The sequence below is a fragment of the Dama dama genome, chromosome 33, assembly GCF_033118175.1.
Source record: "Dama dama isolate Ldn47 chromosome 33, ASM3311817v1, whole genome shotgun sequence".
In the NCBI taxonomy this organism is placed as follows: Eukaryota; Metazoa; Chordata; class Mammalia; order Artiodactyla; family Cervidae; genus Dama; species Dama dama.
This window is the reverse complement of record NC_083713.1, coordinates 57,465,046-57,492,802: the sequence shown is the minus strand read 5'-3', so window position 1 is coordinate 57,492,802 and position 27,757 is coordinate 57,465,046. Positions and strand designations below refer to the sequence as shown.

Sequence of the window (27,757 nt, the reverse complement as noted above, 5' to 3'; positions counted from 1 at the left end):
CGTTATTCATTTTCTTCCCGTTTCAATTCAAACCCTTATATTTGAAAGTGTTTTCTTTTCACATTTATTTCAATATATATTTAAATTGTATATTATATTTATGGTTGTGACCATTCTGCATAAATATTTGCCTGCTTTGATTGAAAATATATTTTCATTTCTGTGGCACAAGTTTGGTGTGTATATGGTCATTGTTTTATTTATTCATACATTTTACTGCTACTTAATGAATGTACTCAGTGCAAAGCATCTTGTTGTGTCATGAATGATGCATATATGAATAAAATTTGGTCCCAAATTATGGAGAAATGAGACATGTTAACTCATTAGGAAAGACAAAATTCCATTACCTCTGAAAAATACAATGGGGCTCTGAGGAGGGAAAAATTTTAAATCACTGAGATATAATTAAAGTAGGACTTGAAGTGAATCCTAAAGGAAATAAACCCTGAATATCCATTGGGAGGACTGATGCTGAAGCCCCAATATTTTGGCCACCTGTTATGAAGAGCTGACTCTCTGGAAAAGACCCTAAATGCAGGCGAAGATTAAAGAAGAAGGGCAGGAGGATAAGGGGACAACAAAGGATGAGCTGGTTAGATAGCATCATCAACTCAATGGACATGAGTTTGCGCAAACTCCAAGATAGTGGAGGACAGAGGACCCTGGGTACTTCAGTCCATGGAGTCACAAAAAGTCTGACACCACTTAGCGAGGGAACGACAATAGATGAAGTAGACTTTGGAGGGACTGTAGCCTGCCAGGCTCCTCCATCCATGGGATTCTCCAGGCAAGAATACTGGAGTGGGTTGTTGCCATTTCCTTCTCCATGTCACCCATTAGGGTGGCTGATAAATATGGAAGGCAGTCAAAGAACAAGACAAATAGAAATAGGCCAAGATCAGATACAGGAGAACAGTTTGCCTTGATGCATTGCAACTTAGGGGTAGGGGAGGACTGAATGAAAAGCAGAGTTAGGACAGGGAAGGCTTTTCCTGGCAGTGGAAACAGCACTCAACATGAGTCAGGATCTCTCAGCTTGAGTCTCAGAGGATTGGGTTTTCACAAATCTTCTTGACCCTGTTTGTTTATCTATAAGGTGGGATGGATAATGTTTTGGGTTTTAACAAAACTTATTGACCTTAAATTTCTTTTATCTATAAGGTGGCACTAGCAATAAAGAACCAGCCTGTCAATGCAGGAGACATCAGAAACACAGGTTTGATCCTTGGGTCAGGAAGATCCCCTGGAAGAGGGCATGACAACACACTCCAGTATTCATGCCTGGAGAATCCCATGGACAGAGGAGACCAGGGGGCTACAAGTCCATAGGGTGTGCAAAGAGTTGGATATGACTGAAGAGACACAGCACACATAACGTAAAACTAATAATGTCGTCACAAACAGCTTCTGGTGAATGAAAAGGAGAAAAAAACGACCATTTCAGAGTAAGTTCTGAGTGCTTATTCCAGCCTCTGAAATATTATGACCCGGGGAGGGGGTGCCACAGCAGGTGTGAACGTTGCAGGTCTTAATAGCTTGGGGACCAGAGATATGAAGAGTGGAAAGAAGTGAAAGAGTTGTAGTAGCCTAAATAAAATGTTAGTGAGTATCTAACTAGATTCTGAAAGGAAAACAAATAAAGGGGCAGAGCTATCATATATAAAAGGAAACCTGGCAATCTAAGGATCAGCCACAGGTGGGGAAAGAAACTCATAAATAGTGAGAACCCCTTGGAACTAAGTTTCGTCTTCTTTTCACATTCAGACAGAGAGAAATATTCAGTAAGCTTTGATAAAAAAAAAAAAAAAAAGGAAAAAATTGCCCTTGACATGTGAAGTGGACTTGCCTTGCACAAAACAGAGGAAATGACTTCTTAAGGTAGACTCTTAAAGTCAAGAATTTGCAAGTTATCAGACCTACCACCTTGTCATAAGAATGTAACATAGAATCCTTTCAGACTAATTTCAGTGTGAATCTGCAAGTGCTCTAAGGATCTTAACAAGACTAAATGCACCAGACTCACAGCCTGTCACTTGCTATCATTTATCATGTTTCGTAGATGCCATGACAGTTTGCTATAATAATTCATCTCAGGAAGTAAAGTAGAAAAAAAAAATGTTTTGATGATTTCTGTGCACCAGTTTTACTTGATTGTTTATTGTGCATACATTTTTTACATTTCTATTATTATTTATAGAGTATATTTTAGATCTGAGGAAATTTACAAGTATGCAAACTGAAGGCTAGATTATGCTTTATTTTTAAAAAATTCTAACACATCTTTACACCAAATTATGATTCTGAAAAGAATACAGAATCAAATAATGAATGTATATCATTGAGAAATTAGCAATGCAAACCGAAGTGTTAGTATAGGTAGAGCCTAATATTTTTGCCATTAAGCTTAGTGGTTTGTTTTTTTTTTTTCAGTCAGCAAAGAGACTAGATGATTATGCTTTGCTGTAGAAGCTCCAGTGGGAACACTCAAATCATTTAATCCCCAACAATATTAACACTGTATTTTCAAGCAAATAGATATGTCCTTCTCTGTTATTCAGCTGGTTCTGCAAGCATTTAATCTGACAGCCTTGATTTCCCATGGCAAACTATCCATGCACTGGGAATTTTCACAGCACCTATTATGATGACTTTGATTTTGTAAAGTGAACTTCTGGAAACTATGAACAGATGTCCTTAAGGGCTACATTTAGTAAAGTCTTTCAAGGGTTCCCTAAAGGGCAAATGATTATTTTGTTAACATTGGCTTAAAATAAAAGTGTTCATAACCAAATTGAGAGAAGCTAACATTTTATGCACTACAGGACTAAGTTTGTTTCTGATAAGAGAGTGAAAATTCACTCTCCTCGCTGAAGAGGATCCTTTTTCTCCTCCCTGATCGATCCTAACAGTTGCCAAATTCAATGTCCTTCTAATATTTACATATTAAGCTTATTCCTGCAAATTGCTACTTGAAACAGATCAATAATATATTTCAACTGTAGTTGGTAGCACTGAAAACTTCAACAGAGAGGATTTAAGTATCCACAGAAAATGTGTAGCTTTATTTACTTATTTATTTTGCCTTTTCTGTTATTCAAAGTTTCTTTTATTATAAAGATAAGTTTGCCAATTTATTCAAGTGATGCTAAGAATCAGATGGTTGTTGAAGATAGTTACTTAGGTATTTATAAAAAGTAGAAGCCTATTTTAAAACAAGTAATTTAAGCAATCCTAGGTTGTAAACATCCACCAAATTCTCAACTAAAAGTCAAATTGAATAATCTTGCCCAACTTCTAAAAGATTAATATGAATTGTGATTTAACATAACTTTACTATTAATTTTATTTTTAGCCACAATTTTTATTGCTTCTGCTGTATACTTCAACTTAGATAATGGTTTATTTTAAACAATTTCCTGCACCCTGGGTTAATCTGTTGGTGATAAAATCATACACACTTTAAAAATTTTGTAGATCATATGGTCAAAACTCATATTTTTGCAGAATAGAAAATTAAGAATAGAATTCAGTAGTTGTCCCATGTCCACTGCTGGTTAGTGAATACTATGAACAGGAATCTAAAGTACATTTCTTCAATTGACAAAGTAACTTTAATGATCTCGAAGGGCCTCCCAGGTGACGCTAGTGGTAAATAACCTACCTGCCAATGCAGGAAACATAAGAGAGGGGGGTTCAATCCCTGGGAAGATCCCCTGGAGGAGGAAATGGCAACCCACTCCAGTATTCTTGCCTGGAGAGTCCCAATGGACAGAGAAACCTGACAAACTATAGTCGATAGGGTCGCAAAGAGTCAGACACGACTAACACGACTTAGAACACACACAAGTGAAAGTGAAAGTCATGCAGCTGTGTCCAACTCTTTGAGACCCCACGGACTATACACAAGGTAACATTTAATTCTGAAAGTCTATGATTTAGAGTTTCCCTGGTGGTCCAGTGGTTAAGACTGCACTCCCAATGCAAGGGGCCCGGGTTGGATCCCTGGTCAGGGGATTGGATCCCACATGCTGCAACTTAGACCTGGTGCAACCAAATAAATAAACAAATATTTGAAAAAAAATTGTCTGATTTAACCACATAAAGAAGGCTACTAATATGTGTGTGTGTGTGTGTGTGTGTGTGTGTGTATGTGTGTGCATGCGCTCATGCATGCACGTGCACATGCGTGGTAAGTCACTTCAGTCATGTCCGAATCCATGTGACCCTGTGGACTGTAGCCCTCTAGACTGCTCTGTCCATGTGATTCTCCAGACAAGAATACTGGAGTAGGTTGCCATGCCCTCCTCCAAGGAGTCTTCCTGATTCGGGAATTGGATCCTCATGTCTTACATCTCCTGCACTGGCAGACAGGCTCTTTAGTAACACATACACACACACATACACACTCCTTGACATTCAAGAAGAATTTGCTGTGTTAACTTTGGAATTCCTATCTATAAATACCGTGGTAAATCCAATTTCCAAAGGTCATATTGTACCACAAAATGAAACTAAAAAAGTAGATGTATGCTTGAATCTAATGGGAATGCTATATATGCAATGGAGTAACATATGAGCTAATGAATAAAAAGCTCACTGAGTGTGCACATGGGGTGGAAGTTTAAATTCAAACTCACACCTCTGGTAGTGTCCAGGACTCAAACTCTTGCCCAAGCAAAACTTGACAAATTACTACATGACATGTTTGAATGGACTGTATAAATAACACCTATGACTGAATAAGATGCTGACCATTAAATCCAAAAATATCAAGGATTTTCTATTCAGACATGCAAATTTTGTCAAGTTTTGTCAAGTTTGCTTGAATAATTCCTATGTCCTCACTTTTAGGGCTTCCCTGGTGGCTCAGATGGTAAAGAATCTGCCTGCAATGCAGGAGACTTGGGTTCGATCCCTGGGTTGGGAAAATCCCCTGGAGGAGGGCATGGCAACCCACTCCAATATTCTTGCCTAGAGAATCCCCATGGAGAGAGGAGCCTAAAGAGGAGCCTCTTCACAACCCTACAGTCCATGGGGCTGTAAAGAGTTGGACATGACTAAGCGACTAAACACAGAACAGCCTCACTTCTATTTTAAATCTGTCCATTTGTCCCAGGTCTTTCCTGACTCACCCTGAAAGTATGAAATACAGCTAAGTTAGCATCCTGATAGTTCCTGAATTCCCTCTTAATTTTCTACAAATATTACTAAGCCTATTTCTGGCAGTACATTTGTTTTACTTGTGTATTTTCCTTTAAATCCATGAACTGATTTTTCTAACTTTCTCTTCAGTGTGGATACAATATACGCAGTCTGCTCTCAAACTGCATATGCTGTCAGTAACGATGAATAGTATGTTAAATATAATCCATAAATAAGTCACTAACTCTAATTTTAATCAATAGTTTTAACCTCCTTCTCCTCATAGAGGCACTTAAGAGTGAATAGGAACTTGATTAATTTGTGGTTACCTCACTGTCTCCTGCAGACACTAATGATCATGAAAATGCCAAAAACTATGAGAAAGGGGTGAATAAAAACAAACAAAAAAGTTCTATATCTGAAAACTAGCTAATCAATAGTTGAATATAACATAGCTGACTATACACTATTTGGAAACATAACCCACTTGAAAATCATGTAGAAAATGTTTTAGAGTAAACTTATATCATGAAACTGAAGTATATTTATAAAAGAAAATTCTTTTAAAAATTACTGTTAAATAGTGAGAAAAATTATCTAAGAAAAATAAGAAGTAGACATAATTTTAGAGCTATTAGCTATTGTATTTGAAAGCAAAAACTATTATATTTGTTGTGTACATGTATGCTCAGTCACATCCGACTCTTTTCAATCCTATAGACTGTAGCTCACCAAGCTCCTCTGTCCATGGGATTCTCCAGGCAAGAATATTAGAGGGGGCTGTCATATCCTCCTCTAAGAGACCTTCCTGACCCAGAGATTGAAGCTGCCTCTCTTGCATCTCCTGCACTGGCAGAGGGATTCTTTACTGTTGTGCCACCTGGGAAGCCCTTTTTATTTGTTAGCTCTGACATTTAGGAAAAGACAATCAACAAAGTCATTTTTTAAAATGGGAAATAATTTGATGTTCAAAGTTCCAGGCTAGGTCAACTTATACTTGGTAACTGAAAAAGCATTTTATGAGTTTGGCTGCTTTAACAAATACTATAGATTGGGTAACTTAAATAACATATAGAGGTAACTTAAATAACAGTTCTAGAGGCTGGAAGTCCAAGATCAGGATGCCAGCACTTTCTTGCTGTATTCTCACACTGTTGAGAGAGATAATGAGTCTAGCTCTCTGGTCTCTTTGAAGGACACTAATCCTGGGAGCTCTAAAGTCATGACCTAGTTACTTCCCAAAGGCTCCCTCTTAATACCTTCATATTAGGGCTTCAACATATAAATTAGGGGGAATGCAAACATTTAGTCCAGAGCAAAAGGTAATAGAAGTCCTCATCAAACAGCCATTGTACACAACGTGTAAATCATTTCAGACTCACTGGAGAAAAAGTGAATCACAAACAACATTGCATTTGAACCATGGCCAACTTTAAAGATGTCTGACCTGGTAAATTATCAGACTCACCCATGAAGATTTGATATAATTAAATTCTTTAAAAAGATCTTTTTTCAAAATAAAGATTTTAAAACATAACATAAAAGTTGAAAACCAAATAACATCTAAAACAGTTTTTGTTGGTTCATATGGCATTCCTCCACTCTTCTTGGACATTCAGCCTAAAACCTATATTTTTGTTCTTACTCATATACTTTTATAGCTCTTTACCCTGATTTTTTGTTTGTTTGTTTGTTTGCCTGTAACAGTTACCTATAATTCTGTGGGTTTTCTACCTTACTTATTGTCTGCCTTCCCTGCTTTTCTGCAACTTTGATGAAGTCAGGAGTCTTACTACCATATATAACAGTGCCTGCTATATGGTAGGCACTAATAATTATTTGTTGAAAGAATTAATGGAAATGAATATCCACTGCTATTAGGAAATAAATTCCACATCCAGAAGTTACATTTCCTTGTCAACAGTGAAGTAACTCAAATAACAGGTTGACCTCACACTCATGTTTTTTATCTATATGTGCCTCAGGCAAAATACAAAGTCTGGTTGAATAAGACCATGAAAGATGAAAGGTTTGTAGGAAATCGTAAGTCCTGTTCATTAGAAGAGGAACCCTTTCTCCCCTGTAAATTAAATCAGCTCTACCAGGTTATTATTTTTTTTCGACAAGTCCTCTCTAACAGTACTGATGGGCACTAGCTGTCTTAATTTCATCCTCTTCACTCAACAATTCAATGTCTTCAATATAAAAGATGACAGAAAGAAGGTGTGGTACATATATACAATGGAATGTTAACTCAGCCATTTAAAAGAATGAAATAATGCCATTTGCAGCAACATGGATGGACCTAGAGATTTCATACTTAGTGACATAAGTCAGACAGGAAGAAAATATACGCTGATATCAATTATATGTGGAATCTGAAAAGAAATGATAAAAATTGAACTTATTTACAAAACAGACTGACAGACCTACAGAATGAACTTATGGTTACCAGGGGGAAAAGATTGGGGATAGGATAGTTAGGGAGTTTGGGACTGACAAGTATACACTGCTATATTTAAAATGGATAACCAACAATGACCTACTTATAGCACAGGGAACTCTGCACAATAGTATGTGGCAGCCTGAGTGGGAGGAGAATTTGGGGAAGAATGGATACATGTATAATGTATGGCTGAGTCCCTCTGCTGTCCACTTGAAACTATCAAAAATTATTAATTGGCTATACTCCAATATAAAATTAAAAATTATATAAAATCTCAAAGATGTATGGGTATTACATGTTTAAATTAATGGGGGGGAAAAAAAAAAGAATAATGGAACCAGAGATGGCAACTAACTGGTGTCTCTGAGTTGAATTAAGCACATAGAGGATTATTATAGTAATATTTTTGTTATTATTTGGTAGTTAGTTTTTTGGCTTATACAGTATTATCCTTCACAATTAGCTTAAACAGTATGTTGGCCTGCATGGTATTTTTTTTTAATGTGATTATGGACTAACATTAAAGATTGCGATATCCAAAAAATCATGGATTTCTTGCTTCTTGTGAAAAATGAAAGATCTGGCACAACTTGGTTAACCTTCCTTATGGCAACAGTTAGTGGACCTGAGAGGTGTTCTACCTCAAGTGGTCCATTAGCTCTCTCCAGTTTTATCACACTTCCTGCCATTCTCAAGTAAGTCTAGATATTGAAGCCTAGACTCAGTTGTTACTTACAACATGTTGTGCTACTGTGTTTTTACTACACCTGTTATTCATAACTTGCCTCTCTCAAATAAGTATTTGAGTCTGTGAATCTGTTCATAAATGAACGAGCTCTATGGATGGAAAAACATATGAATTAGCTATCTATTGCTGTGTAACAAGTTAACCCCAAAGCTTAGGGGTTAAAACAGTAAACATTTATTTTCTCACATGGTTTCTGTGGATCTGGAATCTGGGAGCCACTCTGTGAGTGGCTGGTGCTGGTTGGAATCTCTCCTGAGGTCGCTGTAATACATTGGCTTTGGATGTAGTCAGCTGAAATCTTGACTGTGCTAAGGGCTTCAAGAAGACTCCCTCATATGGCTGTTGGCTAGAGGTCTCAGTTCCTTGCTATATGAACTTCTCCAGAGGGCTGCCTGTGGGGCCTCATGACATGTCCCCTGGCTTTGCCCAGAGTTAGTGACCCACAAGAGAGAAGAAAAGGAGGAAGGCTCATGCTTTTTATGATCTCATCTCCAAAGTCACACACCATCATATCAACCTTATTTTATTCATTAGACGTGAGCAACTAAGTCCAACCCACAATCAACCGGAGAGGAGTTAAATTCTACCTCTTGAAAGAAGTATCAACATATTTGGGAGACTCAGATGTAGCAGTTTTGGTCTTTGGGTCTTGCACTTGTTGACTCATCAAATAATTCCTTTCTTTTAATCTAATGCCCTACTATTTTACTTGATTTAATATTTCAAAGCTCTTTTCAGTTTATTTTGTATATACCATTCCAAGTAAACTTGGGGACCCCAAAGACTTACAAGATATAATATTTGAGATTTAAAAAACTGAAAAATGTGTCCAAAGAGATTATTAACTCAATTTTAGGAAAACCACTCCTAAATCTTAGTGAAATACAAACTTTAAGTTACTTACCATATATCACCTAAGTAGTCTGAGGAGCTGGCATATAACCAGTCACAACATATTAATAATTATTTTTTTGTTCCTGAATGTGTAACTTCAAAATTACTGTAGGCAAATTTCTTTGTAAACATTTGTAGCTTTAATCATCAGCAATACCCTGGATAGTGGTAAGTTTCTTTCTTTTTTTTTTTTTTTTCTTTTTTATTGCCTTTTTTATATGACTATACTATTCAGTCTCAGCAGGAAGCAGATCATCACCCTTTATACCAGACCCAAAGAAAAAGAGTAGGGAGGCTCTGAATGAAGAAAGGGGACTCTCAACAGAAGGGCAAATTCAAAGACAAGATAGGGAAGTTCAGAGAGTAGACATTGCTCATCTGCTTCTCTTTGGTGATGTCCTTTAAGTCCTCAAATTTTGATATATCTAGTTGATGCACTGACAATATAGATATTAATAGGTTTTTTTTTAAATTCATTTTTTAACTTCCAGGGTTAATCAAATTATGGTGACAGGGGGAGGTACACATATATAACCATTCACTTGTTAAAAAAAAAAGTTAATTTACTCCAGGTTGGTTCCCAAATGGCACTGATGTCATGTAAGATGCACACCACTGACCCAATATATACATAATGATTTCATCCAAGTTTTTTCTTTACTTTTTAGCAGAAAACAAAACTAGTTTTTTTCTTGCTAAAATGGACAACTGCTCCATTTCTTGAGATTTTGTTCATAGCATTGAGTTCTGTAAGTTTAGTATTCATTTCCTACTCACAGCAGGGTTGGTAGCAATCATGTTAGCAGAAATAAATTTTTATAAAGCCTACATTTTTCTATAAGGCAATGATTTTTATAGTACATAAAGTATGTGATATGTATATACATTCACTGAAAGTCAGTGACATCCCTTGAAATGTTATGACATATTTTTAACATGCTTCCTCTACTTATTAGGTTCCTTGGCTATATTATTTGCCAGTGGCTTGATTTCATGAAGTTTATTGGAATTCAGTTTTTGAAAACATATAGTAGATGTTAATTTGAGAATTGTTGCAGTTTATCAAACCATTTTCAGAATTTAAACTCTTCCGTTTTTACTCAGGTGATTTAAACTATGTACAAATACACAAAAATCATTTTTTTCTTCTTAATTCAGTAAAGTCAGGTAATACAAACTAATCTTACTTTCTTATTGCTTTATGAGACAATTTTAAATAAATTTCTACTCTAAAATAACAACTTGTCAGGTATAATCCTTGTGTTTTTGTGTATGTATAAAGCATTTTCATGAAAGACTAATTTAAATCATTAGTCAATGATACTGTGGCCTTGTTTCTTATCTGTGTATATCAAGCTATCCTTTATAAGCAGATATAAGATTTTACTTTATTTTGACAAATACTCATGGCCATTGCACTTTAGAATATTATACTAGAATATGGAAAATAATCGTTAAAATAATATCAATAATAATAATAATAATAAGCCAAGAATCAATAACAGTGAAGTTAGTATTGCTAATAGTCTCTGAACTGGATAATCTTATAAGTTTGTTTGGTAAGGTTAAGAAAAAAAGAAAAGAAAAATTCTCTTAGAAATGTGCAACTTGAATGTGCTTCTAGTGTTAATGGAGCAGTAATTTTTTAAGCTTTTAATAGGTCATAATTAATTAAACCCAATCAATACAAGCATCCGAGATATAGAACCATTGTACTTACCCATGATAGTTAGGGCTGTAGCTTTTGTTAATTCTTCTTTCATTGTCTCTATTACTTCTAAATTACTGCCATCCAGGTTGCATCTATTTATGGTTCCATTTCCTGAACTGATCCAATAAAGCTTGTTTTCCACATAGTCTATTGATAGACCTGTAATTAAATGATACAACTTAACCATAATGGTAGCCACTTAAACTGTAATATTCACCTAGCACTGGATTTTGAGGAAAGAATAAGTTGCAAGCTCAGATTTTTGTCTTTAAAAATATGATCTGGCTAACAGGGAGATTCACATACTGTTTTAACTATTAGTCAAAAAATACACTATTATAACACAATGGTTATCTCTGTTGATTATCACAACAATCTTGTGACTTTAAGAGGAATGATTGCTTCATTTTACAGATAAGGAAAACAATACCTAAAACAGTCAAGAAATCTATTTGAGGCCACAGTGGGTAAGTGGACATTCCAGACATTTTAAGGTTTCTAATTCTAAATTGAGTGTTTTCTTTCTTCATTATACTGCTTTGTCTCAGAAAGCTTTAATGTGTAACACTTATTTGGGATACTTATTTTATTAATGAAATTTCTGATTTTTCCTTTACTTTCAGTAAAATCTACCTTAGAAAGTTACAGATTTAAAGTGGTGGTTTCCAGTACTCTTCAAGTAAATCCAAAGATAGAATTTCAACAATTAATAATTTCATTGAAATGTGGCAATGAATTGAGCTCATTTAGGAGCTGTCATTGAGAAATAAACCATACAGAAAAGAAGTGAACCAAGCCAACGGCTTAAGACCGTTGTCCCTGAAGGATGTGTCACTGTAAGTTCGCATAATAGTAATTTATGAACAATTCCCTACATTATAGAGGCATTCTTGGTTTTCAAAAGTCTCAGGACATGTACATTTTGGTTGCCAAGGATATACATCTAACTAATTATAGGCATGCTCAGTAGGTTCATGATCCATGCACGTTATAACATGAAGTGTGTGGCTTCATGTTGGTGTTCTGTGACTCACAACTGTTAATACTTGTGAAAGAAGCATATATGGGCACAAAGCAGGCATACAATAAATAATCTGTTTCTGGGACCTCCCTCACAGAATGAAGTGAACAAATGACACAAAAAAATCCCTTCTCTATTAAAACAAAACAAAACAAAAAACCTAAGATAAAAAAAGGAAAAAAGAGGAAAGGAAGAAAAGGGAAGAAAAAAGGGAAGATGGAATAAAGAAGGAAAACAGAGAGAATCACTGAGTTCAATTGCATGGAAAAAGTGATAACATAACCTAATACTCTCAACTACAGTTAGTGAGTGGACCAGTTTTAATCAAGTAGCAACAATAAAACAAGTCTATACAACATGCAAGCTATTAACTGACTTATTGGTATGTTTTCTTGATGAAAGTCTGAAAAGTTTACCAGGAAATCACAATGTATAGAATTAGACACAGCAGGGATAAAATTTTCCAAAAAATATTTTATAAATACTGTAGGTCATTAGCTTTAATTACTATGACAGAATAACCAAAAACTACATAGTCATATTCTATGAGATAAGATTTTCATGGTGAAAGCCATACATCACTCATTTTTTTCTTTTTAATGAGAGAAAGTTTGGTTATTCTGTAAGTAGTTTCTAAGCCACCACCATATGTCTTTTCTAGTATAAATGAATCCTGCTTTAGACAGCTTAGTGTTCATAAGTGGTCTATTTTACCTTCTACTTAATTGACTATCTAAAGCATATAATTCCATCTTTAATTCAGCTGAAGCATACCTTTACAGTAGATTTATTGTTCAAATATAACCCCAAAGTTTCTGATGCTGAATTTTCAACAAGAATCAAATTAACAAATTCTCTTTAGGTAAGATATCTATCACCCTAGATATTTCAAATTTAACTGTTCAATCAAGTTAAATCATCAGGGAATTATTTGCATTTTTAGATTGCTAAGGCTTTGTCTCTCTCTCTCTGAATCTCTTCTGAATTGGACTTTGGCATTTGCTCTTGGTATAAATGAAAGGTGATATAAGAAGTAGCCATAGGAAAGCCACTGTTTTACTTCACAGGATATAGTGTCTGAAATAATGCATCACACTGTGACCTCTTTATATAAGGACCCATGGGAGGAATTTCTCTTAGGGCTCAGTGCCAGGAAAAGTTTTATGTGGAAAATATAAAATTGTAACTGATCATATTTCTGTCTTTGCTTTGGCTGCAACGAAACCAAAGAGTCAGATTTGTGACCCATATCTAGCAATTGTAAATTTATACCACAAACTTCACTCCTGGCTTCAACAGACAGTTCTAATGTTCCTACACCTTGATTTTTAAAATTAACATTCCTGTCTGTCTCATCTTAGGGAATAATTTTAAGTGTCCTCAACCCCTATCAGAAAAACATCTACTTTTTACTTATTGACTATACCAAAGCCTTTGACTGTGTGGATCACAACAAAATGTGGAAAATTCTTAAAGAGATGGGATTCCCAGGCCACCTGACCTGCCTCCTGTGATATCTGTATGCAGGTCAGGAAGAAATAATTAGAAATGGACATGGAACAACAGACTGGTTCCAAACTGGGAAAGGAGTACATTAAGGCTGTATATTGTGACCCTGCTTATTTAACTTATATGCAGAGTACATCATTCCAGTTGAGCTATTTCAAATCCTGAAAGATGATGCTATGAAAGTGCTACACTCAATATGTCAGCAGATTTGGAAAACTCAGCAGTGGCCACAGGACTGGAAAAGGTCAGTTTTCATTCCAATCCCAAAGAAAGGCAATACCAAAGAATGCTCAAACTACCGCACAATTGCACTCATCTTACACACTAGTAAAGTAATGCTCAAAATTCTCCAAGCCAGGCTTCACCAATATGTGAACTGTGAACTTTCAGATGTTCAAGCTGGTTTTAGAAAAGGCAGAGGAACCAGAGATCAAATTGCCAACATCTGATGGATCATCACAAAAGCAAGACAGTTCCAAAAAAACATCTACTTCTGCTTTATTCACTATGCCAAAGCCTTTGACTGTATGGATCACAATAAACTGTGGAAAATTCTGAAAGAGATGGGAATACCAGACCACCTGACCTGCCTCTTGAGAAACCTGTATGCAGGTCAGGAAGCAACAGTTAGAACTGGACATGGAACAACAGACTGGTTCCAAATAGGAAAAGGAGTACGCCAAGGCTGTATATTGTCACCGTGCTTATTTAGCTTATATGCAGAGTACATCATGAGAAATGCTGGGCTGGAAGAAGCACAAGTTGGAATCAAGATTGCTGGGAGAAATATCAATAACCTCAGATATGCAGATGACACCACCCTTATGGCAGAAAATGAAGAGGAACTAAAAAGCCTCTTGATGAAAGTGAAAGAGGAGAGTGAAAAAGTTGGCTTAAAGCTCAACATTCAGAAAACTAAGATCATGGCATCTGGTCCCATCACTTCATGAGAAATAGATGGGGAAACAGTGGAAACAGTGACAGACTTTATTTTTTGGGGGCTCCAAAATCACTGCAGATGGTCATTGCAGTCATGAAATTAAAAGACACTTGCTCCTTGGAAGAAAAGCTATGACCAACGTAGATAGCATATTAAAAACCAGAGACATTACATTGCCAACAAAGGTCTGTCTAGTTAAGGCTATGGTTTTTCCAGTGGTCATATATGGATGTGAGAGTTAGACTGTGAAGAAAGCTGAGCGCCAAAGAATTGATGCTTTTGAACTGTGATGTTGGAGAAGACTCTTGAGAGTCCCTTGGACTGCAAGGAGATCCAACCAGTCCATCCTAAAGGAGATCAGTCCTGGGTGTTCATTGGAAGGACTGATGCTGAAGCTGAAACTCCAATACTTTGGCCACCTCATGCGAAAAGCTGACTCATTGGAAAAGACCCTGATGCTGGGAGGGATTGAGGTCAGGAGGAAAAGGGGACGACAGAGGATGAGATGGTTGGATGGCATCACCGACTCAACGGACATGGGTTTGGGTGGACTCTGGGAGTTGGTGATGGATAGGGAGGCCTGGTGTGCTGTGATTCATGGGGTGGCAAAGAGTCGGACATGACTGAGTGACTGAACTGAACTGAACTGAGAGTACATTGTGCAAAATGCCAGGGTGGATGAAGCACAAGCTAGAATCAAGATTGCCAGGAGAAATATAAAAAAACTCAGATACACAGATGACACCACCCTTATGGAAGAAAGCGAAAAAGAACTAAAGAGCCTCTTGATGAAAGAGAAAGGAGAGCGAAAAGCTCGCTTCAAACTCAACATTCATAAAACTAAGATCATGGCATCTGGTCCCATTACTTCATGGCAAATAGATGAGGAAGCAATGGAAACAGTGAGACTTTATTTTGGGGAACTCCAAAGTCAATACAGATGGTGACTGAAGCCATGAAATCAAAAGACACTTGCTCCTTGGAAGAAAAGCTATGACCAACCTAGACAGCATATTAAAAGGCAAAGACATTGCTTTACCAACAAAGGTCCATCTAGTCAAAGCTATGGTTTTTCCAATAGTCATGTATGGATGTGAGAGCTGGACTATAAAGAAAGCTGAGCACTGAAGAATTGATGCTTTTGAACTGTGGTTTTGCAGAAGACTCTTGACAGTCGCTTGGACTGCAAGGAGATCCAACCTGTTAATCCTAAAGGAAATCAGTCCTGAGTATTCATTAGAAGGACTGATGTTGAAGCTGAAACTCCAATAATCTGGCCACTGCAAGGAACAGACTCACTGGAAAAGACCCTGATGCTGGGAAAGTTTGAAGGCAGGAGGAAAAGGGGATGACAGAGGATCCGATGGTTGGATGGTATCACTGACATGATTGACATGAGTTTGAGTAACCTCTGTGAGTTGGTAAAGGACAGGAAAGCCTGGCATGCTGCAGTCCATGGGGTCACAAACAGTTGGATATGACTGAGTGACTGAACTGAACTGAACAACCGCTTTTTGGAAAGAGACGGTACATACTGAATATGGTCAACTCTACACTAACCCACAGTATCAGGACTTTCTCAACTAGCTGAAATTCTGCAGTTTCTAGACTCAAACTTAGGTTTTGTAAAGCAGTGACACGGAGCAAGGAATTTGCAGTTTTTGGGTCAGAGTTCCCCAGCTTCTACTACTCTACATCTTTGTTCCTAGATTGTGAGTGCTGAGGGGAAAGGAACTGTGTGTTTGTGAGCTTTTTGTCTTTAGCATGGAGCATGATGCCTAGAGCAGAGAAACAATTCCAAACATTGAATAAAGGTATGGGTTAATTAATTAACTCCATTTTGAAATAAGTTGTCTTCAAGGAGTTCTGCCTAGTAAAGTTGAATTATCCCCACAACAATTTCTTTTAAATATACTACCTATGTCCATATATTATGAAGATACGGATGAAGGGCAGTGATTCAATAGAGCTACTTGGTATGGCTTAGATTTTTTATATCAGTATTAAAACAAAGTAGTTTAGGATTAACCATTTAAGGTTCACAGGGAAAAAAAAGGTAAAGTTCCTATTTTAACCTGTATATGTATTCACTTAGCCACCTACATATACCTTCTCTCCTGTCAGATATATTAGTTTAACCCCTGAATGCTCTTGAGCATGTTTATTTCCAGATATATACAATAGAATTGAAATATTTAAAAAATCCAACTATGAATTTAAGAAATTGGTGACATATGTTTTGATAGATTAGTATGTTTAGAAGTAAATATTTATAAATCTCAATATAAATATTTTTACACACAATTTTTAAATTGTGTTATTATGTTTAGGTCTTAGCAACACTTAAGAATTAATTGGTATCCTTCTATTGGAATAATTTCTGAATCAGATCTCTGTTTCAACAGATAAATCATGAAGCAGTGAACACAGTGGTTTTGATGCAATTGAAGCTACTCAGTGATTTTAGCATGCTAAGTCAATAGCCATGAGAAAACAGATCAAATGTGAGCATGCCTATAAAAGTGACCTGGAATGTACACAAAGAAATGTAATTATGTCTGCACTGGAAGATTCTGTGTGGGTGACTAAGACTAAAAAATCCTGAAAGGCCTCTAAGGTCTGTCTGAAGAATATGCCATTAGTGCATTACTAATGTATTCTGCATTAGAGTCATTTCTGCCAGAGATATTTATTTTTAAAATTATCTGGATCTGCTTATCAAACAGATAACCCAGACTCAATCATATAATAGGAATACCATTGGAAGAAATGTCATCACATAAATTGAAAAACCTTAATGATAAGGAAAAACTATCTTTTAACTTATCTTTTCTATTACTGAAAGGAGCAGAGATAATCCATCTGCTTTGATTCTAACACTCATTATTTGAAACCAAGATTTCCTTTAATTTATTATTTTGTTTGAACATTTTGATTAAAACCATCTTACTTTTCAATTTAGACAATATCGCTTGCCAAAATGATGTAATTGCCCTCATAATGGAAACATTCCATACATTGGTAAAAGAAATTAACACTATTAAAATAAATATAATTAACAATATTTTCCACATATCACTAAAAAAAAAGTCCCTTAAATTTTAAGTAAACTTAAAATTTACTTTTGTTACAACTAAGACTGAAAAGCTCATTTTTATGTGTCTCATCTCTTTTCTTTTTTATATGACTCAAAATACAACCAGAGTATCATCAACTTAGAATTAAAACAAAAATGCAAATACATAGAAAAATTTTTAAAATTTCTAGGGATAATAATTTCTAGGGATAATAATTATCTAATTTTTTCCATCACTTATCAAATTCAATTTCAAGATTTTCATCCCTGGCAGTCATTATAATTATCTGAAAAGCTACTGAAAATACTGATCCCATCCCCAGAAACTCTAATTTAATTGATTTTTGGTCCCAAGCATCAGTATTTTTAAGAAATTTCTCACGGTCATTTTAGAATATAAAATGTAAGGACATTTTTTAAACACAGCATAGTTTTATAATCTTTTAAATCTGAATATTTAAAAGGTTCAATGAGGCTTTTTAAATTTTGCTGGAAAGTGTATCGTGATGAGACCTTTGGAAGCATAGAAATACTAAAGATGTAGATGGTGAAAAAGACATACAATGGATATTTCAATGTAGATGATTAACTTCAAGTCCTCTAGCCATTCATAATAAATAACACTGAAATCTTCCAAATATTTTCTTTGTAGTGTTATCTTCAGACAGTAGAACACAATCTCTTCTGCTTCTGGAACTGTGAAAGCTATACAAACTGGCTATTGAAAACACATGAATAATGCTGAAATATTGTAAAGTTGCATCCCTTACAATACTTGCAGAATAATTATAATGTTCTAGATATTCCAAAATAGAGATATTTTCAGAGTTCACCAAAACAGGCATGACTATTCCTGAGGCAGAATTTTCTCTGAAACACTGAACTTTTAACTCTAAGGGAGCAAAGTTATTCCATGGAAAAGTAGAATATGATTAAGTGCCTACTCACCATTAGGCTATCTCAAGAAATGTTCTCTTCTGAAAACACTTAGATTTTTAAGTTAAAGAATAAACATCCTGAGAAAGTCCAAAGTACTCTTCATAGTCTATCTCTGGCTTCTTTCAGAAGTAAACACAAATATAAGCTGCTACCCTCTAATCACCTTGTCTGTGAGGTTCTGGGTTGATCTGACTATCAACCTATCAAGCTATCTGGTTAGGTAGCTTTTACCTGGCTATACACTTCACAATTGTTAGATTGTAATAATAAGAATAATTCCCTCATAGACTAGTGTTTGACATATAGACGTACTTAACAAATGCTAGGTTTTTGTATTTCCTTTTAAGCTAAAATCCTATTTCTAAAATTTACAACCATCTCTCTGGTAATCCCTACAATTGATTATTTTGAGATAATTTAATAATGAGAAATACTCAGATTGTAGACTTAATTTGTAATTCAGTATTTTCTCAATTATACAGGTACATCAAAATTAGAAACTTTGTTCTATAAAAGCCAATAAAAAATATGCTTCAGTCTGGGACAAAATATTTGCAGTCCACCTATCCATCAAAAGACTAGTGTTCAGAAAAGAAATCTCACAATTCAATAGTTTAAAAAAATCAAATTAGAAAATGGGGAAAAAATGAACAGAATTCTAATAGAAGATATATGAATGAAAATAAGTACTTGAAAAAATAATGTTCAGTGTCACAAGAAAATGCAAACTAAAATAACAATGTGTATCAGTACAGACAAATGAATGACTACAATAAAACTAGTGACAACGGTAAATGGTGGTAAGGATGCAGGAAAAAACTATCACTGACTCATTGCTGGTAGAAATGTAAAATAGTACAGCTACTCTGGAAAACAACTGGGCAGTTTCTTATGTAATTAAGCATATTATTACCATAGGTCCCACTATTTGAACTCCTGGGAATTTATCCCAGAGAAATTAAAACAGATATTTACCAAAAAACTTGTACATGAATGTTTATAACAGCTTTATTTATAGAAGTTATGAATCCCAGCAGAATCCTATGACCCTCCTGGTCACAAAAGCCTTTTCATGTCCCCTTCTCTGAGGGCAGGTTCAGACAGCTGTTAATCAGGGAATGGAGGGGATGTGGAGACAAGGGAGGAGCAGTCAAGAAACAATAGTGCGACCTCTGGAGCAGGGTCCTGGTCCCCCTTAGGGGATATACATTAAATTTTCTTTAAGCTTTCCTGCAGAACTAAAACCTCCACCAAATGGAAGATGTCAGCTACTTGATGAAGTACCCTTCCAGAGAAGGTCACAGTTAACCATCATCACCTGATACCAGATGATATCCAGATTGAAGGAATGTAAGCCCTGGAGGCACCCTGATCCTTGTTCTCATCAGCAACCCCACCCTTCGACTATAAGATTCCTCACCTCATTCTCCCTCATCACCCCAGGTTGAAACACATGGTTTTAAGGGCATTAGCCTGCTGTGGCCCCCTTTACCTGGCTAAGCAATAAAACTATTCTTTTCTACTTCACACAGAATTCTTATCTCCAAGATTTAATTTGGTGTCCATGTATAGAGGCCAGATTTGGTTTCAGTTAAAAACTAGAATCATCTCACTTCCTTCAACAGGAGAATGGTTAACTAAACTGTGCTATATATATATACCATGGCATACTACTCAGAATTAAAAAGAAAAAGAAAAAAATCTATTGGTACATGCAAAGACTTTAATAACTCTGCAGGGATAAATGCTAAGTGGAAAAAAGGCAATCCAAAAAGTTACATACTGTATGATTTCATTTACATAACACTTTAAAATGACAAAATTTTAGAAATGGAAGACAGTGTGATAAGAAAAGGGGGAAGAGAGTAAATATGGCTATAAAAGGGTATTAGGAAAGATTGTTGTGATACTGGAATTATTCACTACCCTGTTTTCCCTTTATTTTTTCCCCTACTTATGCACAGAACTTGATTCAGTTTATTCAATATTTTGACTTCAGTATTAGCATAAGAAACTATACACATGATAAAATTGTGTAGATCTGAATACACACACACACACAAATGAATGCTAATAATACATAATCTGAATAAGATTGATAGATTGTATTAAGGTCAATATCTGAGTTGTAATATTTTATTCCCCAATAGCTCAGTTGGTAAAGAAACCGCCTGCAATGCAGGAGACCCCAGTTTGATTCCTGGGTCAGGAAGATCCAATGGCGAAGGGATAGACCACGCACTCCAGTATTCTTGGGCTTCCCTTGTGGCTCAGCTGGTAAAGAATCCACCTGCAATGCCGGAGACCAGGCGTTGATCCCTGGGTTGGGAAGATTCCCTGGAGAAGGGAAGCTACCCATTCCAGTATTCTGGCTGGGAGAATTCCATGGACTACAGTCCCTGGGGTCACAAAAAGTTGGACATGACTGAGTGACATTCACTTTCACTACCATAGTTTTATATAATATTCCAATTGGGGAAAATGAGAAGTATATATGGAATACCTCTGTATTATTTTTACAACTGCATGTGAATCTAAAACTACCTCAATAAATTTTCAATTAAAAAATATTTTCAGTAAAAAGTTGAATATGTAGGGCATCAGAATACACCACTCTAAAACAGACCATTTTAAAGATTATCTTGAGTTGAAAATAATTAAGAAACAACAGACAACAAAAATAAAAGATTTCTGCCCCGCCCCACTTTTTTTTTTTTTTGCTGTGCTTAGTTGTTTCAGTCAGTCCAATTCTTTGCAACCCAGTGGGCTGTAGCCCCCCAGGCTCCTCTATTCATGGGGTTCTCCAGGCAAGAATACTAGAGGGGGTTGCTATGCCTTCCTCCAATGGATCTTCCTGACCCAGGGATCAAAACCATGTCTCTGCACTTCAGGTGGATTCTTTGCCCACTGTGCCACCTGGGAAGAGGCTTACGTCTTAATCACCAGAGAAAAGTGTAGACTCTTACCAGCCCAGAGATAGCACTGAAAGGAATTTACAAAAATGACCCTTATCTTTCCTTAGTTTTTCTCATGTAATTACCTTCTCATAGCTTACTTAAATCTTTAAGTCTAAAACCTTTTCCCTTTATCTTTTTATTTCTCTACAAATTTATTGTTCTTTGGTAAGATGTATAGCAAATTGCCAACACACACTGGATCATTGAAAAAGCAAGAGAGTTCCAGAAAAAAATCTACTTTTGCTTTATTGACTATGGCAAAGCCTTTGACTGTGTGGATCACAACAAAATGTGGAAAATTCTTAAAGAGTTTGGAATCTCAGACCACCTGACCTGCCTCCTGAGACATCTGTATGCAGATCAGGAAGCAACAGTTAGAAATGGACGTGGAACAACAGACTGGTTCCAAATCAGGAAAGGAGTATATCAAGGCTGTATATTGTCACCGTGCTTATTTAACTTATATGCAGAGTACATCATGCAAAATGCCAGGGTGGATGAAGCACAAGCTAGAATCAAGATTGCCAGGAGAAATATAAAAAAACTCAGAAATACAGATGACACCACCCTTATGGAAGAAAGCAAAGAAGAACTAAAGAGCCTCTTGATGAAAGTGAAAGGAGAGTGAAAAAGTTGGCTTAAAACACAACATTCAGAAAACTAAGATCATGGCATCTGGTCCCATTACTTCATGGCAAATAGATGAGGAAGCAATGGAAACAGTGAGACTTTATTTTTGGGGCTCCAAAGTCAATACAGATGGTGACTGAAGCCACGAAATTAAAAGACACTTGCTCCTTGGAAGAAAAGCTATGACCAACCTAGATAGCATATTAGAAAGCAGAGACATTACTTTACCAACAAAGGTCCATCTAGTCAAAGCTATGGTTTTACCAGTAATCATGTATGGATGTGAGAGCTGGACTATAAAGAAAGCTGAGCACTGAAGAATTGATGCTTTTGAACTGTAGTGTTGGAGAAGACTCTTGAGAGTCCCTTGGATGGCAAGGAGATCCAACCTGTTAATCCTAAAGGAAAACAGTCCTGAGTATTCATTGGAAGGACTGATGCTGAAGCTGAAGCTCCAATACTTTGGTCACCTGATGCGAAGAACTAACCTATTGAAAAAGACCCTGATGTTGGGAAATATTGAAGTTAGGAGGAGAAGGGGACGACAGAGGATGAGATGGTTGGATGGCATCACTGATGCGATGGACATGTGTTTGAGTAGGCTCTGTGAGTTGGTGATGGGCTGGGAAGCCTGGCCTGCTGAAGTCCATGGGGTTGCAAAGGGTCGGACACAACTGAGCAACTGAAGTGAACTGACTGAAGATGCTATATACACATGTTCACACCACTCCTTTGAGTTATTCTTCAATGTGTTTCTCTCACATGTATGTGTGATACACAAGTTAATAAGCTGTTTTTGGCTTTTGTCAGTCTAATTTCCAGGGCCCTAGCCAGACTCTGGAAGGAGGAAGGTAGATGAAATAACCTAAGAAATTAGATGAAATTTTTTTTTTTAATTTTCTTCCACTGCAACTATCTATATTGTTCTTATATTAACCTGATCTAAATTATTGCTTGAACTCACCCTTTCAATTCACTCTGCTTTAAGAAGTCACTGATGACCTGCAGAGCTACAGAACTAAGCTAATTGGTTCCTTGCTATTTATTTTATCAAATTAAGATTTTAGCATCTCCTCTATTCTCCTTCACATAAATCATTTTACATGGGACAATTATTGTGTCATTCAAGTTCTTAGTGACTGGTAAAAATTATGTGCCTTGTGAAAATAACATGCAAAGTTAGAAGAAACCCAGAGTTAGTGACAAGCTTTTTGTTGAGAATTTTTTTTTTTTCTAAAAGATCATTTTAAAAGGTTTAATACCTATACAGATGACTCATTGGATAAGTCCCTGATGCTGGGAAAGATCAAGGGTAGAAGGGGAAGAGGGCGTCAGAGGATAAGAAGACTGGATGGCATCACCGATGCAATGAACATGCACATGGACAAACTCTGGGAGATGGTTAGGGACAGGGCGACCTGGCGTGCCGCAGTCCATGGGCTCGCAAAGAGTTGGACACGACTGGGTGACTGAACAAGAACAACAACCTGTAGTTTTATACTTTGCTTAAACTCTATTTTATAGCTTGATAGGTAAAATAAAGCAAACTATCTTTAAAGCACTAAATTGTGTCATTGGAATACTTTAAAATTATAGCTCCTGTCAATATAATCCTAAACATTTCCTTGGGCTATATACTCTTTCCCCTAACTAGGCACACAGAATAATTCAGATTTTAGACAAAATATGATTTGTCCCTTTTAAGCCTGTTTTTTTCTTCCCTTTTCTACTAAGACTAAGGAAATCCCCTTCTACTTCTCTCATAACTCAAAAGCAAAAATGTATGTCTTCTTCAAATTCCAGTTGAAACTTAAAAATATTACCAATTTGGTAACAGCTTATTCTTCTATTTTTCTTTCAATAAAGAATGAGTTGTTTCTTCTATTTTTCATAGTGTCTGCTTATACTATATGCTGTCTTGAAATAGTACTCATGAACGGTATGTGTTTTTTGTTGTTGTTTAACTCTACAGAAGATCTCATCAAATGGTTTATATTTCTATTCTTTTCCTTTACTGGACTATGACTATGATAATGTATCCCAGGTTTTATTTTCAGAGTCTGGAACCTAAATACCCTTCATAATTTTTTTTTTAAATACTTCATCACATTTGAGTAAAAGATCAAATTAAAAAATCAAATTAATAAATTTAAATTATTTTTGTGTATATGAATGTGCAATTTTAATATCAGTTTGTTAATTCTCTTGGTCTTTTTGGTAACATATTATTATCATTTCTTTTATGGTACATAGCCTTATATGTTGATTAAGCTTCATGCATAATAAAAGTGAGTGTGCTGAGTAATAAGTATATATAAATAATCTTATTTTTAAGTAGTGAGATCCTTGAGTTCTTTTGACATGCTCAACAGTGTTTATGAATATTATTCATGAAAAATTTTAAAATCCACGTATACACAATATGGGTTGCAATGATTAAACAATTAAAATTTAATAGTTTGGTAGGCTTCAAGAAGGTATACTTGAAAGTTGAGTAAACAAATGACTTTTGGTTGGGATCACATTTAAAGTGAAGGGAACACATCAAGAAAATAAAATATATAGTACACTAGATTCTTAAGAATAAGCCACAAATTATAATGTTGATTGACAAGTCAAGATGCTTTATATGAGGCTTAAGGGATAAAATTCATAATATGCAAACATTGTAAACTTGGCAATCACTTTAAGTAGTAAATTAAAATCCCCTCTTTTATAAACTGTTCTAAGCATTTATTGCATCCAAGACAGAGCAACAACTCTTAATTGAAAATATTTAGTTCAACAATGGATAATGGGAATGGTGATTTGTATTTAACAGAAACAAAGCTATTCAGCCCAAACTGCTTCAAGGCAGCAATTACTTTGTCTTCAGTGATACACACTCATAAAATGTAAAGTTGGGTCTTTTGATAAGATCAGGATGAATTTCTCTTTCAAGTTATGTCACACACAGGGATAAAACAGGAAACAAGTAAGGGAAATTCAGTCAATTAAACTATAAAAACCATTCTGCAAAAAAAGAAAACTTAGTATATCAGTGGCATTACTGTTTAAAATATGTATTTAAAAATTCAGAAATAATTAATTGTGCAGCAAAATAGGCACAGAGGTTAAACTGGTGCTCCCTACCCCTGGTTGCTCAAAAAAGTTGGCTGCAGTGTCCTAACTGGCCCCATGTTTCTCAGGAGCACATAAGCTGCACATTTTTCTTTCCACTCTCTATGCATGAAAGAGTACTGGTTTTATTCCTTGATCTTTGCTTGAGGTCAGGTAATTACTATCTGAAATCAGCCTCTGTGGGCATAGCATAACGGTTTAGCATAGATTTAATATGACTTTGGAAGCAGACAAACTTGGTTTGAATTGCAACTCTACCATTCATGATAGGCAACTCATTTCTTTCAGCAAGTCTCAGTTTCCGAATCTATAAAGGAAGAGTATAAAGAAAGCTTTCTAGAAATGATTACTATGAGATGATTAATGAAAGCATTTTGCAACTACCTGGCATATTTTAAGTCCTTAATAAGTAGGCAAAATAATTATGTTATTTTTGTTACCAAAATGATGATTCTCTATCATCATCATATATCCCAGGTTAAGTGCATGCAAACACAAAGGTGTAAGTTCAGTGAGAATATAGGTTTCATAAAGGGTGATAGAAAATGTTTGTTTTCAGTTGACATTCCCCAGGCTTACCAGACAGAATATTGTTTTTTCTCCTTGCATTTTGCACATTTTTTCCTATATATTGTTCTATATATTTTCCCCAAAATAATTTATAATCTGACAATCAATATGCATAGGAGAAAAATCAATTGAATAGTATCTCCTCCTTTCCTAATCACCTAATTTTCTTCATAGAAATGGTTCAGGGAATGTGGTGGGAAGGAGTTTAAGCCAGAGATTGCCCAGACAGATTCGTTATAAAAAAAGAAATTAAAATAATTTCCTAAGTATAAAATATCAGTGAAATTCAGTAAGTAAATAGCAGTAAAAAAATTCCCTATGTATATAAGTATTTCATAGGTATGACAGTTATGTATACAAACAAAAATAGGTTTGCACTTATTCACAGATTCATATGTTCATTTATAGGACTTAAAAATTCCATTTTAGAAATCATCTCAGGGGAATAGTTTTAAAAGAATCTTATAAAGTGAGATTACAATGCCATGACTTCTTGAGAGTATGTCAAAGATTCTTGCATTATCAAATGTTTCCATATGAGACTTAACCTTGATGCTACAATAAATAGCATTTAAATTTGTATATAAACAAAAAACAAGTTTTTTTTGGGGGGAGGAGAGTCTTCTTATTTACACTACAGCTCTAAATTGTCCATTAAGAGAGGAAAAAAATAACAGCAAAAAAAAAAAAAAACTTTAAAAAAGAAAACAAATCTGAAATGCTTCAGTATTTTGTGTAACTTCGTAAATAATATATTAGTGAATATATTTTAAGAAAATGATTCAAACACACACAGTAAAAACACTACAACTTGAAAAATAGTTACTATGGAATATAGCTTTTAATCTGTTTTAATAGCACCTATAATAATCTTGAAAACATCATCTTAACTGGTACCACACAAATGAACAATTCAAACTAACTGAATATAGATAGGATTTTCTACTAGAAAGTTACTCAGCAGTAATACTTTTTACAGTTAATTTACAGATAAGAGTCTCTCTAGCCTACTGGGATAGATCAAAAATTGCAATTAACAAGGTTGAAATGAATAAGGGTTGCATTCTGAATAATTTATTCTATATTTATACTCTGTGCTTAAAAAAAATTGTCAATAAGTAGTTAACCTGACCAACTAATTTTCACTTGTTCTATCTTTTTTGAGAAACATCTGAGATGCTAGAAAACTGACAGGGTTGAGGACAGGCCACCCCTAAATGTGAATATGTGGGCATATTAATTATTTTGATTTAAAGTTACTTAAACAGCTGGTGAAAGAAGAATACACTGACCTTCTTTTGATTTTCTGAAAACAAGGACTAATTCTCCCATGAAAAAGTATCCTCCTTATACCAGGAAGATAGAAGGCGTCCTTATTGCCAGATATAGGGAATCCAAGGCCAAGAAAGGAGTATTAATAAGGTTAGTTACCTCTTCATTACTTTGGAACCACAAGTTCAAATCCCTTTGTTTTGTCAAATCTTCACAAACAATTTTCTTTATCTAATAGGTAAAAAAGCTTCCTGCTTTGGTTGCTTCTTTGGATATCATTTTTATGGGGCTCCCATATGCACATAATTAAGTTTTTTTCCCTGTTTTTCTTCTCCTGCCTTCTGTGAATTTCACTACAGGTATACCACATTTTATTTCTCTTTGCTTTACTGTACTCTGAAGTTACTGTGTTTCTTGCAAATTGAAGGTTTGTGTCAACCCTGCACCTAGTAGGTCTATTAGCACAATTTTTTTCCAATAGCATCTGACTACTGCCCGTTTCTGTGCCACAACTGGTTAATATCTCATAATTTTACATCATTATATTTCTTACATTGATCTGTGATCAGTAGTCTTTGCCATTACTATGATGACTTGCTGAAGGTTCAGATGATGGTTAGGAATTTAGCAATAAAGTATTTTTTAATTAAGGTATGTACACTGTTTTAAGACACAATGTTATCTCCCACTTGAAAGACTACAGTATGGTGTACAACATAACATATGCATGGGGAAACCAAAAATTTTTGTGTGACTCACTTAATTGTGATATTTGCTTT

The 27,757-nt window shown here is 35.5% G+C and overlaps 1 protein-coding gene across 1 annotated transcript in view; it reads right to left on the bottom strand.

Annotated features, from left to right (window-relative positions):
* Positions 1–27,757, bottom strand: part of LRP1B (LDL receptor related protein 1B) — a 1,867,078-nt gene that overhangs the window by 643,270 nt on the left and 1,196,051 nt on the right. The window contains exon 32 of the mRNA XM_061135390.1: positions 10,954–11,103. Coding sequence (XP_060991373.1) covers positions 10,954–11,103 — 150 coding nt within the window. The remainder of the gene's footprint in view (positions 1–10,953; positions 11,104–27,757) is intronic.